At 44.6% G+C, this 15,457-nt stretch overlaps 1 protein-coding gene across 4 annotated transcripts in view; it reads right to left on the bottom strand.

Annotated features, from left to right (window-relative positions):
- Window positions 1-10,457: 10,457 nt before the first annotated feature.
- Window positions 10,458-15,457, bottom strand: part of TSC22D1 (TSC22 domain family member 1) — a 154,061-nt gene continuing 149,061 nt past the window's right edge. For 2 of the 4 annotated variants that reach the window (XM_054719816.1, XM_054719818.1), the window contains exons 2-3: window positions 12,774-12,825; window positions 10,458-11,621 (exon numbers count right to left, since the gene is read on the bottom strand). In XM_054719816.1, the coding sequence (XP_054575791.1) occupies window positions 11,364-11,621; window positions 12,774-12,825 (310 nt within the window). In that variant the 3' untranslated portion in view covers window positions 10,458-11,363. Of the gene's footprint in view, window positions 11,622-12,773; window positions 12,826-13,244; window positions 13,645-13,933; window positions 14,023-15,457 lie in introns of those variants that run through there. The other 2 variants (XM_028139030.2, XM_054719817.1) reach the window with 2 other exon arrangements.

Genomic DNA, 15,457 nt, shown 5'->3' with positions numbered 1-15,457 from the left:
GCCAGGTTTTCCCAGGCTCCATCCTCCACCTTTCTTCCTGGACTAGACTTTTCCTGAGCAGCACATTGCCCCCCCCCGGCTCACCTCCACTCACAGAAATGACTCTCAACTCACTCAGTACAGCTGTTAATCAAGGCAGGCTAACATCCCTCCTCCCCAGAATGTCTGGGGCCTAGCAGGTAGAGTTTCCTTTTTGTTCTTTTCATAGCTCATTCTGAGTGGGGAGGCAGTCTGGGGAGCAGGAGCCCTGCTCCACACAGCCACTCAGAGGGCCTGGCTCCTGCAGCTTAGCTCTGTGCTCCCACATCCTCAGTCCTCCCACTTAGCGTGGGATGCCCGGACTGTGCCAAGTTCCTTAGGGCCCCGCCTGCAGGTCCCACGGACAGTCCTTCCATGGCTGTATGTTATGGCCAGCATGGATGAGAAAGGTGGCCTGGCTGTGCCCAGGAGGAGAGCCCTGTACTATTTAGCACCAACTCTCTGCTGACTCGCCCAGGTCTCTCTCACGGGCCCAGAGCTGTCCGTCAGGCTGGCGAGAAGGAACCTCCTCGTAGATACCTATCTGATGGCTCCTCGTTCTACCTACTCAAAGTGCTCAAGCTCCCAGACTGGTTTACCTTTCTATTCCAGTCCTGGGATGGCACCATCACCCACCAATCACCTGAGCTGGAAGGATCCCACACCCCTTCTCCACCCCTCCCTGACACATTACTTCCTGGCGAGTTTCTTAGATTCTTCTCTTGCACCTGGCCTCTTTCAACAGTTCAATAATGGATTTCTCTGCACACAATCTCATTCCACTTTAAATCTTTATAAATGGGCTTATATTATGTTTCGTCCTTACAGCTCCTTAGTGTGATTACAAGACCCCACCGGCCTGAGCTCTGCTTCCCGCCTCAGACCCCATCAGCCAACACTACCGTTGGAGGAAGCGGCAGTTTCCATTCCTCTGCCTGTTCACAAGATGCCCCCAACACTCCTCCCCTCTCCCCCTCTTCTCCCTCGTGGCAATCTCCATCTTATCCTAGAAGGCACAGCTCAAGCATCACTTTCTGGGGAGCCTTCTATGACCTCCCCGGAGACAGTTGACAACTACCTCCATGTAAATTACTGTTGGTCATTTCACTGAATGGTCTCAAGCACAAGGACCAGTTAAGTACACCAAAGAACACGTCCTCACCTATGGTATGAGTAAGCTTTTTCACACGCTGATGGACGCAATTTGAAACTATGGGAAGGGGCCTCTAGCTCTTTATCTCACAATGGACTTATCTCTCCTATAGAACTTTGAGAATTGAAAGTATGCAACAATAATTATTCCTGGGTGGGGGGGGGAATTGAACAGAATCCTAATCTGTTGACAGGGAAACAGAGAAGGGACCTGTATTAGTTAGGGCTCCTCTAGTTTGCAAGCCACAGAAAACCTAACTAAAACCAGCTTCAGAGAAAAGAACAATGCCCAGGGGTCGGTGTAGCTTCAGACCGGGTGATTGTAGGGCTCAGATGAGTTGCAAAGATCAACATCTCTGCCCAGTTTTCATTAAGCTTCCTCCATCTTCTGAATCTACATCATGGCTCCTGCAGGAGACCCAGCTCTTTGCTCATGGCTGCAGCACTATTAGCAGTTCATTTTCAAACTGAATCCAGCAGAGAGAGAGAGAGACAGGGACAAGATTCCGAGTCTTTTGTGGGCTAAAGTTGACTCTGACTGCACCAGGTTGGGTCACCATGGCCAGGAAAGGGTGGATGTCAAGCAGATCATTTCTGTAGTCACACAGGGGGTTCCCAAAGAAAGGAGGAGAATGAACACTCAGCAGTCAACAGCAGATGATATTCCAACACCTCTTCTCAAAACAAAATTGGAACAAGGCCAAAGCCTCCTTTCTGAAGCTGTGTCTTGTTACCCACCTCCCAGGCAGAATTAATTCTTCCTTCCACTTTGTTCCATGATATTGAGGGAAATATCTTTTGCAATATAATAATCTATATATATAAAAAAGGCTAATATGCAAATTGTCCCCTAGGGAGTTTGACCGGGAGAATGAGAGTTCAATCGCTAGGTATGACATGCACTGATCACCAGGGGGTGGCACAGAACATGGTGGGCAACCAGTGGTGGCAGCAGGGTGCTAAGGGAGTGAGGGAAGGAGGAGGCAGGGAGGCAGGGAGGTGGGGGAACCTGATTGGCCCTGATCACCAGCCAGGTCTAGGGACCCTACCCATGCAGGAATTTCATGCACCAGGCCTCTAGTTTTTAATATATCTGTGCCTCTGGACTGGGGCACCTCAAAAGTAGAAGTGTTTTCATTGCTGTACCCACAGTACCGGGGGATGAGTCCCTAAGCTTGGTATATGGTGGATGCTTAATTAGTGTGGTGGGTTTTATGAATGAATGAATAGTAACAACCTTCATAAGAATATTTCATCCTCCAGTGCTGGCTTTTCTGGGTCAAGTGGCCATGGTATTAGAATGGGAAAGGCAGCTGTCTCATCTACACAGTGGCTCTGCCTGACGCCATGCCCGACAGGGAGAAGGGGGCTACTTGCCTTTGGGCTGTGTGTTCTCACCTATAGAGTCTCTGACTTAGTTGGCACCTACTCTTCCCTTTGTGGTGCAGAATTCCCTCACAAGGACACAGAAGTCCCTGGGTTCTGCTAGCCAAGCAGCTTGGCAGACCGGGAAGAGTTCAGGGCACAGTGTTGTCTATCGCTGTTCAATAGCAGAGACGGGATTCATGTGTCAGCCCCGACTTGTACTGCCACGTGCAGCCCTCTTTGGGACACACACTGAGGAATGGACCGAAGGCCAGCACCGGGGCAGCCATGGGCCCCGGGCATGCTCCACAGGAAGGGGCTGCCTGGCTTTGGAAGTGGTTGAGATGGTGGCTAACAGCGCAAAGCTTGGTGTCAGACACACTGGTTTACATCACACTTAGCTCATTACACTGACTGGCTTCTTCTGTAATTCGGGATAATACATTCTTCACAGGGCTGATGTGAGGAAAAATTAGATACTGTCATTTCAATTGATTAGCACATATTAACTGCCCACTAACATGGAATAATAACACAACACATGGGTTCCATTTTCCTTTCCCCAGGAGAGCGCAAGTCTCCGTGCTGTGACCCGACTCCACCATTCCATACCTGGGAGGGAAAAGCTGAACTCCGTCCATCATTTCCAACAGCTTGGATCTATGAAGTAAAACAAAACCAAACAGATAATAGAACAAATTCTAGTTGTTTTCTTCTTCAAGGGTCCAAATTATGTGAACTTTAAAAACATTTTTTAAATGAATTGTCACAAAACTTTATGAATCAGGTGTATGGTCTGGCTTTGGGACACAACCTCAAATGCTTACCTAAGCCAGGTAGGTAACCGGATGAGTGACACATGCCAGCGACTGACAGTGTGGGGCCATCCCAGGAATGGTGGGCTCTGGCAGACTGGAGGCCACGGTGGACAACCGCTAAGACTCAGCAACAGCTGATTATTGTCATGAAGGAATCTAGATAGACTCAAGGTTGTCGGAACTTGGAACAATATCCAAGTTTCAGAAGGGATATCTCTAACCCCCACCCCCACCCCTCAAAAAACAACAACACTGTAAAAACATGTCTGAGAGGCAGCTCTGGTCAGTAGGCTTGATATGGCCTGAGGATAACAAAACTGTGACCTTTGATCTTAGCTGGCTCCTTGCCATTGGTGTTTCTCAAAATAAGTTACACTTTACAAGTTCAGCAGGCCAATTCTCACTGCATAGAGGTTTTTTTTTGTTTTTTTTTTCAGATTCATAGGAAGATATTTCATTCTTATTACATGGGAAGGCAATTACTTTTGATAACTATGTAAAAAGTTATTTTTCTCATGTGTTGTTCTACAGCTTCTTCAAAGTCAACCTCAAGATTTACCTCTTCCCAGAACCCCTCTATGATGTATTTAACTCATCTAATTCTACTTACTGCTCCAATGTCCTTTACATTGTAGTGTTGCTTCATGTAGTCCATGTTTGTGTACCAGTTAACAGACTAAAAATCATATATCTGAAATGTAACTGAAATTTCTTCTTGCTCTCTTATGTCAGTTTTAAGTAGCTCCGGGTTGGGGAGTTGGGAGGTAAGAAAGGGGTTCTGCTCACTTCACCATTCAGGGACCCAGGCTGGTAAGACTGTGCCATCTCCAACATGAGGTTTACAAAGTGGAAGTAGAGTTGTCTCCAACCAGTTGGCTGAAGGTGAAAGAGCAGAAAGGATTGCCCATGGGAAGTTTTTATGAGTCAGGAAATAACAAAAACAGTATTTGTGCCCATGCTCCTTTGGGAGGATTCAATCATGTGGGCTCATGCAGCTGCAAGGGAGTCTGGGAATTGCAATCTGTTCACCCAGGAAGAGGACATTTTTTAAATAAATGACTACCAGTCTTATTTGGCCCTCCTTTAGATACAAATATACTTTTTTTTTTTTTAATCTTCTTGCCCTCATAGAACACCCTCACTTTCCTCAGAGGCAGCAGCCCAAAGTCCCATCCAGCTATATATCCCACTCAAATTCCAAGATCTCCAGGTGAGGCACCGGTTTGAATATGGCTCCTAAACATCTGGAACTAAGACAAATTTATCTCCACAATCACAATGGTGGAGCCCTGGCGTGATAACTGTGATAAAACTCCCATAGGAGGCATATGGGACACCGTAGGCCCCAGCCCTCAGCAGTTACAAAGTCCTGTTGGTGAGATGTTGAGGCCCCTTTGCCCTGGCAGTGGGGGTTCTTTGACTGGACTCTGATTCTGCTCTCTGGGAAGAAATCCCTGGCTCATCGTTCTCTAAAACTCCAGGCTCCTAGCTCTGGGAGGCTGTCTTGTCCAGTCTCCTCCAGGGTCACACATGAAGTGGGTTTTGAGGAGAATGTTCTCCTTGTGAGCCACACAGCTTGAGACATTCGCTTCAGCTAATTCCAATTCCTGCTAGTTTGGGGGTCTGGGGTCATTTGAAGGTTTCAACAACACGATGAACCCTGGCTTGTGTTTTCCTTGGCAATAAAAGTCCCTCACACACTTAGTAGGCTTCTTCCCTATTTTTACCCCATCAATTCAATGTGTCAGTAGCAAGACCTAAAATATTTTTCTGGACATGATTGTGTTGTTTTAGAACTCTGACTGCCTACTCCATCAGCTGAACAGTGAGCACCTAGAAGTCATCTGAAACCAAAGGCGCACATGGCGAGTCCACACCCTTTATCCCATCTTTGCTGAAGGAGTGAAGTGCCTTGTCTAACCAAAAAGTCTTAAAGGGCCTTTACTGCTTTTTCAGTCTTATTTTAAACTCTAGATACAATAGGTGTTTCCAATACCAGACAGCCCAAATTTCTGCATTTTACTCCCTTTCCTTTCTCCTGATCTCACCCTTTTCTTGAAAGCCTTTGCCAAACGCAGCAAAGAGCCACGGGTCACTAACTTTCTGGATCCTCAGAGCTACATGCTCACTAGCACATAGGAACCTTTATAAGTTATCACAGGAAAGTTTTGCCAGTTCACAATATGGATCCCAACCTCTTGAGCCTCCAATAGTTTCATGACCACTCACCACCCCATAGTCAATGCCACACATTTTAGGTTTTTTTGACAGCAGCACCCCACTTCAGAGTATTCATTTTCATGAGTTCAGGTTAGCCACGGAAGCAAGCAGATTCTAAAATGCCTAATGACTGACACACTGTTGCTCATGACTGTGCTGGCTGGATCCAGGATAGTAGGGGAGGACACTCCAGAGTCATTCAGGGACCCAGGATGACAGAGGCTCTGTCACCTCCAAGGACACCAGTCTTGTCCACCAGGTCAGTGTTAGTGGAAGGAGCACAGCAGATCCAGAAACAGTTTTCTTATGGCCAAGACTGGAAGTGTTCGATCACTTCAGCTCTTAATCCATTGATTAAAACTGAGGCCCACGGTCACACCTAACTTCATGGGGCTGGGAGATGTGATTTAGCTGTGTCCAAGTAAAAGAGGAAATGGGATCTAGTTTGCCTGGGACTTTCCTGATGTTAGCATTGGAAGTCCCACTTCCCAGGAATACCCTCAGTCCCGGGCTGGTACCAATTGGTCATCATTACATCTGCTTTCTTCTTAAGGAGAGAAACTAAATCTTCTGTTTTCTTGGTCTCCTAGTCTGCAGTAACTACCAGTCACTATCAGGGCATGAACTGAATGTACTTGACACAATAGGGCAGATTCCTTTCATTGGAATATGTTATTCCTGGAAATTTGGGGCATATGAGATACATACAACCTTGTAGCACAAACATTTGCAAACACTGTCTTTGTCCCTAAATGAGTCAGCTATAAAATGTAGTGAAGTTTATATCACCACGAGCAAATGCTACTAATTTAACAAGTGTTTTTAAAGAACTCTCAGAAATAATCTTGCCGAAGGATTCATCCAAGAAGGAATTTAGAATTATTGTTATTATATCACATAAGGCAACTTTCACCAGAAAGCAAAGTACCTCATTTATCTTAAAGGCAGCTCCTGGGGCTGCCCTTGAGGACAGAGAGAGTGCGGCTTGTTCACTATACGATCGCCGGCTTGTGGAAGGTATTCAATTAACGCCTCTCAATCAAGTAACACATAGCTTTTTTACCAGAGCCTGTGCCCACATTCTCTAATCAAAAAGGCTGTATTGTGCCCTGGCCATTGTGACTTAGTTGGTTGAGCTTCGTCCCATGCACCGAGAGGTCACCAGATCAATGCCCAGGTTGCAGCGATTCCCTAGTGGGAGACATGCAGGAGACAGCCTATCAATATTTCTCTCTCATCAATGTTTCTCTCTCCCTCTCCTTTCCTCTCTCTCCAAAATCAATAAAAACCTTTCTATAAAATAAAAGAGTAATATGCTGATTAGACCAGACGTCCTTCCAAACAAAGCTGGGGCCGGAGGGAAGCCAGCCCAGGTCCCAGGTGCCTGCAGGCAGCTGGAGGGAAGCAGCCAGGGTCCCGGGTGCTGGAGGGAAGCCGGTGCCAGCAACCAGGGGAAGGAAGGCCTACTCTTGCAGGCCTCTAGTATATATCTAGATATATAAAAGCCTAAGTGACCATTACGACCAGTCAACGGAATGACTTGTATATATATAAAAGGTTGTTTCATTTTGTTTTGTGCTGAATGATGAGTGGCCATTTAGGACTTGAGTCTGGTTCTTGAGACAAATAATAGAAAGCAGTAAGTGGAAACTTGAGGCCTTTGTGCCAAATCAGCATAGTAGTAGTAGTGTCTAACAATCAGAAATTTTCAGATAGAACCTGAATGATGAAAAATGGAAAGATCTGGCCACACCATGCTTGAATTCCCACAGAGCAACAGTTGAATGGAGCTAAGTAGCAACTGGTCCCATTAGTCTGAGGACGGAGCATACACCCTCCAACTGCCACATTCACGACGATTTCCTGTTTTCTTACCCTCTCTGACTAAGGAACTTCTGTTATATTCCCATAGACATGTTTCTAAAACACCTGGATTGAAGCACAGGTTTATACTATAATGTTGTAGTAATTCTGCCCATTTAAAAATGGCCACTGAACCTTCCAATAGTTGTTGATAAATAAGGTCTGATTACCAATCACAGTGATTTTGGGCCTGCCTGGCATTTCACAGCATCGTGTTTACAGAGAGTTTTTTCCATAAGAAATAACTTCAGTTTCTCTGCCTGTTCCTAATCTTTAATGTCATATTGCTGTTGAAAAGCAGTGTGTTTCCAGGCCCCTAGTAGTTCCAACTACTTGTTTTGCATAAAGGGCAGAGTAGTGTTTATTGAAATTAACGTTCATTTTTAACTTTAGTTATAATTAACTTGTACACATTTCTTACGTAAACTTCAAATTAATTCTGGCATTGCATATTCATCACATAATGAAAAATAAATTTTTGCTTTAAAAGTATGCGAAAACACACAGAATTAATGAATTATGAACATTGTTAACTTGAAACAGAAATCAGACATTCATTAAAATCATGTAAAATTCTTTCTGTTACTCCGTCACTGATCAGCAGTGTCTCCTGCTGCAATTGCTCATGTCATGAACACGCAGCACTGGTACAACATTCTATTCCCGTTAAATCCTTCCTGCTCCACTGAACATTAAGTGTGATATAATCAATTATATAATAACTCACAGACTAACAAAGACCTAATCATGTCTGTAAACAACTAGTAAAATGCCTTTTTAAATTACCTTAAACATCCTGAAATATAAGTCAATCACTTAAAGCAGCGATGTGCTTTAAGGATTTTTAAAACATGCAATACCTGACTATTTACTCAGGGGCACTCACCTCTTTTCCCTTAGGTTGTCAAATAAAAAAATGACAACAGCCAACACAACAATAGCTGTATGGTGTGAATGAATCAAAATCGTACCTATTTTTCTGTCAGATCAGCAAAAAATATGTTTTTATGTGTACCACAGAATTTTTATAATTAGTTTACACGTGCCCCAAGATGAAAAAGGTTGAGAATTTCTCACTTGAGCATCTTACTAAAACGAACATATATGGAAAAACACATTTTGATTTTAACTCATTCTTATTTCACATACAATATTCAGCTCCAAAATGTCACAGGAGTGCCACATTTTATTTGTGTTGTTTTTTTAATATATTTTATAGAGAGAGGAAGAGATAGAAACATTGATGAGAGAGAATCATCAACTGGCTGCCTCCTGCACACCCTCTACTGGGGATCAAGCAGGAAACATGGGCATGTGCCCTGACAGGGAATCAAACCAGTGACCTCTCAGTGCCTGGGATAATGCTAATCCACTGAGCGACACTAGCCGGGCAGGAGTGCCACATTTTAAATAAAAAGGCCCAAATTCCATTAAACAAACTAGAAGAAAGTTCTCTATTATCTGAATGATATATTGACATAAAATTTTTCAAATTTTCCACAATTACCACCTTTGACATTGAGGATCTTCGTTGAAAACATAAAGATAAAATGAGTAGAGATTTTATTCACTATAGTTTTCTTCTTAAAGGAAATATAATTACTACATAAATATCCCTTTAAGCTAAAGTTATATAATCTTTAAATTAATATGACAAAGATTTTTTTAAGTCCTCTCCAATTTCCCTAGACCAGTGGTCGGCAAACTGCGTCTCGCGAGCCACATGCGGCTCTCGAGCCGCGGTTTGCCACTCTGTTGACTAATGAGTTTGCCAACCACTGCTTTAGACCATTGCCACCGGTTTATGGTGATCAGCAGTTACTGTTCACCATGAGCTTTGTGTGGCCACACCAGTCACTTTGAGCTTTGTAACACACACACACACACACACACACACACACACACACACAGTCCATTTCTTTTCAGGGAACTCTGATGTTCCATTCGCCTGTCCATCTCCCAGCAGCTCTACATTAGAGAATGAAGGAATCAGAAAAATTAAGTCCTTGTTCTGCAAGGCCTTAAATAAGCCTTAGAGCTCGGGAATGCCGATTCCCACTGGGTGGAAGGGGCCGTTGCTGAGGTCCTTGGGCAGATTACAGAGCTGGTGAATCCAGCCTGTTTAATGTCACAGGAGCTGACATTGCTCCTAGAACAGAGTGGGACCCCTCAGGCTCACTTCTCAGGTGCCCATTTGCTTTAGGTTTTAAACTTTACACTTTGACCTATTTTATGGTCTTAAGGAATCAACTGGGAGGGATACCCTTGTTCATCTAGACCCACTTCAAATTCAGTAGAGGAAACCCGTCTTTTGCTTGGACATTCCCAGGAGATAGAACCTCAATCCACAATAGGAAAGACATCCCAACTCAGGGTGTTCTTAAAGTGGAAACTAGCTTCTTTAACTTCCATCTTTTCATCCTAAAGCTGCTTACTGGGATTATGTATAGAATAAGGCTCATTCCCCACAGCTGGCAAACACTGGAAGATTAAGACTTTCATGGACTCCTAGAAATTTAAAGCCACAGGGGAACTTAGAGAGACTATTTCTTTCCAAAGCCCACATCAGTCCTGAGAGGTGAAGCCATTTGTCCAGGTCACGCTAGTCTGAAGAACTAAGCTCTTGTCTCCCTTCACTATGTCTCTCTACCCATAGCGGCTGAAATAATGCACTGTCTATGTCTTTTCACTTCTATAGGCAAACCACTAGCACCCCCACTTTGTCCAACCCTTTTATCCTTCTTCAAGATTTTACTGGTCAAAACTGTTTTAACTATGATTGCAATTATGTTAACATTGTAATATGAAAACACTTGTTTATCAACATTTTATATGCTTTATTGAAAGTTGACAAGTGCAACAGTTAAATACAGTGACACCTTACAACTGTGTAGAGAACATGCACAGAAACATATGCATATAACTACTATACAGGTAATAGGCAGAACCCCCTACTGGGAAATTCATCTCTAGCTAAAACTGATCATTTTTCAAAGTATTCAACCAGCTCAATCAAAACACTTCAGTGAACAGGAATTTACTTCAAGATATTCAGCAGCTATAAGATTTCAGATTACACAAAGTGACTAACTGGGCCAAATTCTTAAAATTTCTTTAGGTGTGGTTTTCTTCACGTAGCATTTTTAATGTAACCTCTAGATAAAGACAATCCACACCTCTTCAGACAGCCAATGAAACGTCTAAATTTCAATCTGTACAACCTAAATAGTAGTTAGTCCTCTATTGTACAAAATAGTTATACTACATACACAAATATATAATAAGCAAAACATCCTTCATGGTAAGATAGCCTAGGTCCCAGCTACCTGTCACCTTTTAGTCACTCTAATGGTTTTGTGTCATCCACTGTTTCAGCAAGAGGCACACAGTACAGTTGTTGTTTTTTATGGATTTGGTGACCATCAATGAACTGTTTCCCCTCCTGTTAGAAGAGACTATGCACCGGTCTTTCCTTTTACCTCCCTTTCAAGTTCCTCACGGGGAGAAGAGGAGAGAGGACAGTCCGGTGGAGCTCCACTGCTCCGCAACCCCGTGTCGCTCACTATGTGCGAGCAGAGAACTCTTGGTAGTGAGGGCAGGGAGCAGGGAAGGGGTGGAAAGGCACACAGCTCCTCAGCATGAATCAAACCATTTCTCAAACATCTGCCAAGCTGCATGAGGTCCCAGTATATCCATGCTAATTCTCTTATTCACCTTTAATTCACCCAACTAAGAAACTTCTTCAAGCCAAAAGCACATGGGTGTTTAATACTGGAAAAAAAAGAGATAATGGCATATATCAGTCTCACGTCTCTTTTGCAGCGAGCAATGAAATGGGTGGTTGTGGAGGTGGATGCCCCCTAGTACATCATCTCGGGTCTGTAGAGTTCAGACAGCAGCAGCCAGTTCTGCGGGGGGCGTAGGAGGCTACGCAGTTGGTCCTGAGCCCTGGGAGGCGGGCTGGGCCGGGGGCTGTGTGGTCCCCTGCGGCTGCGTGGTGGCAGGCGGGGAGCCAGTCTGCAGCTGGGCCTGAAACTGGGCAAGCTGCTCAGGACTGGCCAGTGTCTTCAGCAAATTGTTTTCCTGCTCCAGCTGGGAATTTTTCTCTATCAGTTCTTTGATTTGCTCTTTGAGGACCTCCACTTCCTCTCTAACCGCATACATCAAATGGCTCTTCACCAGATCCTGAAAGGGAGAGGAAGAAAAGGGTTTAACTTCCTACTTACTATTTCCCAGACTCCGTATTTCTAAAGTATAATTTTGCCTGGTTCTCCCTAATAATTTACATAACCTGCCTTTATTGTTCATTTAATGGCAAGGGGGAAATCTACTGAATGCAATCACAACAGTACAATACTTGAATGTGTAACTGATGAACTTTTTAAGTCTCTGCTCTTTTTGCAGCCCTTAGCCAACAACGCAAACCATCACGTTTCCCATTTGAGGTGGCGATCTGCACAGGGCTGAGTCCCAAGCAGGAGCCGGCGCAGGGACGTCCAGGCTCCCAGCAACTGCAGCCACCTCCCCGCCCCCAGCCCCGCCCCCTCCGCCGCCAGGCCGCCCGCCTCCCGCAGCACCGGCTGCAGCCAGTTCCTACGGAGCATGTTGCCGCATTTTCCTCCCTCCACCCTGACTCCCCCCCACTTTTCGTGATTAAGCTGACATCACAGAAACCTGGGCAGACGTTGCAGCCAATGAGAGCTCGATTTATTTATAGCTCCGAATTAAAAGGTTCGGAGTTTGCCTAGCAACAGTGGGCAGAGAATCCCGTGAGAAGAGCCACAGGCGCTGCTCCAATAACAAAGAACGGCCAAGGCGGAAATAAAAAATAGGAGAAATCCAAGCGCAGGCTGGGAAGACAAAACTTTTTTCGGATTCGTCTTCCTTGTGCAGTAACCGGTACCACTTGAGTCCATCTGTGCCCAGTCTACAGGGCCCCTTCTAGAGACCCTCACTTGTGGGGTCTCCGCCCAGCCCGGGATCCCCAGGAAACCTTAGGATTTCTAGTAAAGCCACCTCCCTAGAGACGTGCTCACGACCGACCGAAGGGTACACAAGGGCCACGCACTTCCCCAGCAGAAGGGACGCCTCTGCACAAACCCCGCTGTGGCGAGAAACCGGTCTTGGAAAGAACATCCCCTACTCCGCGCCCCCTTCTCTCTCCAAAGCAGCCTCGGCTGGCAGCCTGGCCCTGGCAGAATGGAGGCAGTGCCGGCATTTCTGAATGTATGAAGAGCGATCATCATCTTAACTACGAACGCACTGGTTCCACCCTAAGACATCTCGCCTTTTGTACTGTGCCCACATTAGTACAAATGGTTTTTAATCGGTACATACCATAGCTTGCTCGATTTTGTTGTCAATAGCTACCACACTTGCACCAGAGGAGCTGGAAAAAAAAAGGGGGGAGGGGGGATCAATAAATGGAATTATCTTAAACGTCCAACAAACACACAAAAAGGATTTCCTAATTCTGTGATGTTTCTAGCATCCTTTTCGAAACATTCTTTAAGGCTATGTAACATATTATCGTCCAGAAAACATAAGTCACTCTCCTTATAACGAACATCCAGACATTTCCCTATTTTGGTGAGCCACAAAGGGCTAAATTACATAATGTGCTGAAAGCCTGTTCTCTGGCCAGGCTGGCGAAAAGAAGGCTATTCTAAACACTGCAGGAAGCAACATCCATGTCACCAGAGTCTCTCAGCAATGGACAAAGGAATTTGCCTGGCTCTCTTTCTTTCACCTGCATTATTACAAGTATCTCGAGTAAATAAAAAAAAACCTATCCCAGCCGACATTTACCTATTGTCAAGTCTCACAGAGGCGTTTTCAGTCCCCAGCAAGGATGACAAGAAAGAAATTGAGAAATGTCTCAGTTGGTAAACTCCTAGATCCATCGCCACTGGTCTACACCATTGGGATTTCATGCAATTGCAGCCAAAAACACCCTCGCGGCAAAAAAAAAAAAGAAAAAAGAAAAAAAAGGAGGGACTATCAGCAGCCTCGTTTGAGCTAGGTAAAAATCTTCTAGCTGGCTGCTGCCGGGGAGAAATGGAAAACAGCTGCCTTAATTTACAGAGACCCGGCTCCTGGGGCTCGGCGATCCAGGGAAGATGCCGATCAGATCCCAAGGCTGTGCTGAGCGGATTCTCAGGTCGGCGGCCGGGCTCCACTAGGATCTAGACTAGGGCTCCGGTCCCGGCGCAAAATATAGTCAGGGAAGAGCCGCGCCAATTGGCCAGCACGCCGACGGGGCCGCCCCTTCTCCGGCTCCTTCTCCCTTCCCCGCCCTCCTCCCGCTCGGCCGCCTTCCCCCTCCCCCGCCCCCAGCCTCCCGATCCCGCTCCTCGGGTGGGCTGGCCAAGGCCGCACTCGCAGGGCCCGGGTGCGGGGCCTCCGAGCCCTCCACGGCTTCGAAAAGCCGGACCCCTGCTTCGGCCAAAACGTCCAGAGATCCGGAAAAACACGATCGGGGCCCCGCACGTGCTTACGTTTCTGGAAGTCAGACCCCGTCCCTGGAGCTGCCTGTCCCCGTGGCTGCAGATCGGCAAAAGCTTCCTATTTGCAACCAGAACCGCCTGAGCTACTGGGCATGCCCAGTCCCACCGCTAAGACTTGCAGGAGCTCCAGTGTCTCGATTTCAATTATCTAGTTCTTACAGGCAGCAGTAACGGGAGGATTTTATAGGCGGTTTTATTTATAAAGATAATAACCCTACTGTAATAATACTTCTTTTTAAAAGCCAGTGAATTTTACACTTGAGCTTAGAGTGAAAAAAATCACATTTGCTTTTTGAGAAATACTACCTTTCCGTGGATTTGTTACTTGTAAAACAAAAAACATTACATAGTCAGCTAGGCACATATATATTGAAGCAAAAAGTAATCTACAAGATAAAATCAAGGGGATCCTCCCCAAATATCCCTAAAAGCCGGAAGCCTTAACATAGCCATCACTTCTTTTTCCACTTATAGCTAGAAAAATCAATCTACAGGTTGAATCCTACTTAGATCTGTTTTCAGTAAGTCCCTAATGCAAATTTTGGGAGTTTAATGGCTATTTTTATAAGCTCAATCCTACAGAGGGGCTGAGGAACTGTAAAATATGTATTTCACCTTTTTGTCCACAATGACCGAATAATTCCCTTTTCCAAACTCAAATCAAGAGATCTGGTGTAAAATAGCTTAACCTGTTATATATTTCCTGTATTAACTTGAAATATTTTCAGGGATGCATCATTTGAGGTAACAACAATACTGAAAATTAAAGACCTTAAATTTGCTTACTATAAATTATAAAGTTTGCAACTCAATGCAGTGAAAAAGTCAAATTTAACCTCGACAATACTGCCCTCTAATGGCATAATAGTATAAAACCAGAAACCAAAAAACACTAGCTTTCTAATCCATGGACAAGTTGTGTCATCACAAATAATTCCAACATAAAATTTGACTATGGCGCGCGCGCGCGCGCACACACACACACACACACACACACACACAGTCTTGTCTTTTCTCCCTCAAGCAGCATCCTTTTAATTGAGAACATTTTAATTGTCACCTGAGCCTTTCAGACATGCTTTTAAATTGACCCACTACTGGCACAGGGAGCATTTAGTTTTAAACTGTACACAGTGATTAGGAACCAAAGCTGGTGAATGTGGTAGGTGATGGAAAGGGCAACCCTCTTTTCGGTTAAAAACTAAAGTGTGATTGACTATAAAGCAATAACATTTTTTATTTTAAGGTTTACATTATTCTCCAAATTTCAAAGCTTTTTTTTAATAACAAGAAAAATTTGTTAACATATTTACATTTTTATATGTATACTATCTCATGATAGAAATTTATTTGAGGAAGGCACACATTTTTAGTAAAAAAAAAAAGCAGAGTAAGTGGAAGCTTAAAAATCATAATTTGAGGAACAGGCATATGGTCCCTATATCTATGAATGCTAGACCGAATTATTACTTACTATAAATAGTTTCTATATTTAAAGGTTAAAGTTATCACTAA

The sequence above is a fragment of the Eptesicus fuscus genome, chromosome 8 (genome assembly GCF_027574615.1).
Source record: "Eptesicus fuscus isolate TK198812 chromosome 8, DD_ASM_mEF_20220401, whole genome shotgun sequence".
In the NCBI taxonomy this organism is placed as follows: Eukaryota; Metazoa; Chordata; class Mammalia; order Chiroptera; family Vespertilionidae; genus Eptesicus; species Eptesicus fuscus.
Note: the sequence above shows the minus strand (reverse complement) of the source record. Positions and strands in the feature narration are given on the sequence as shown.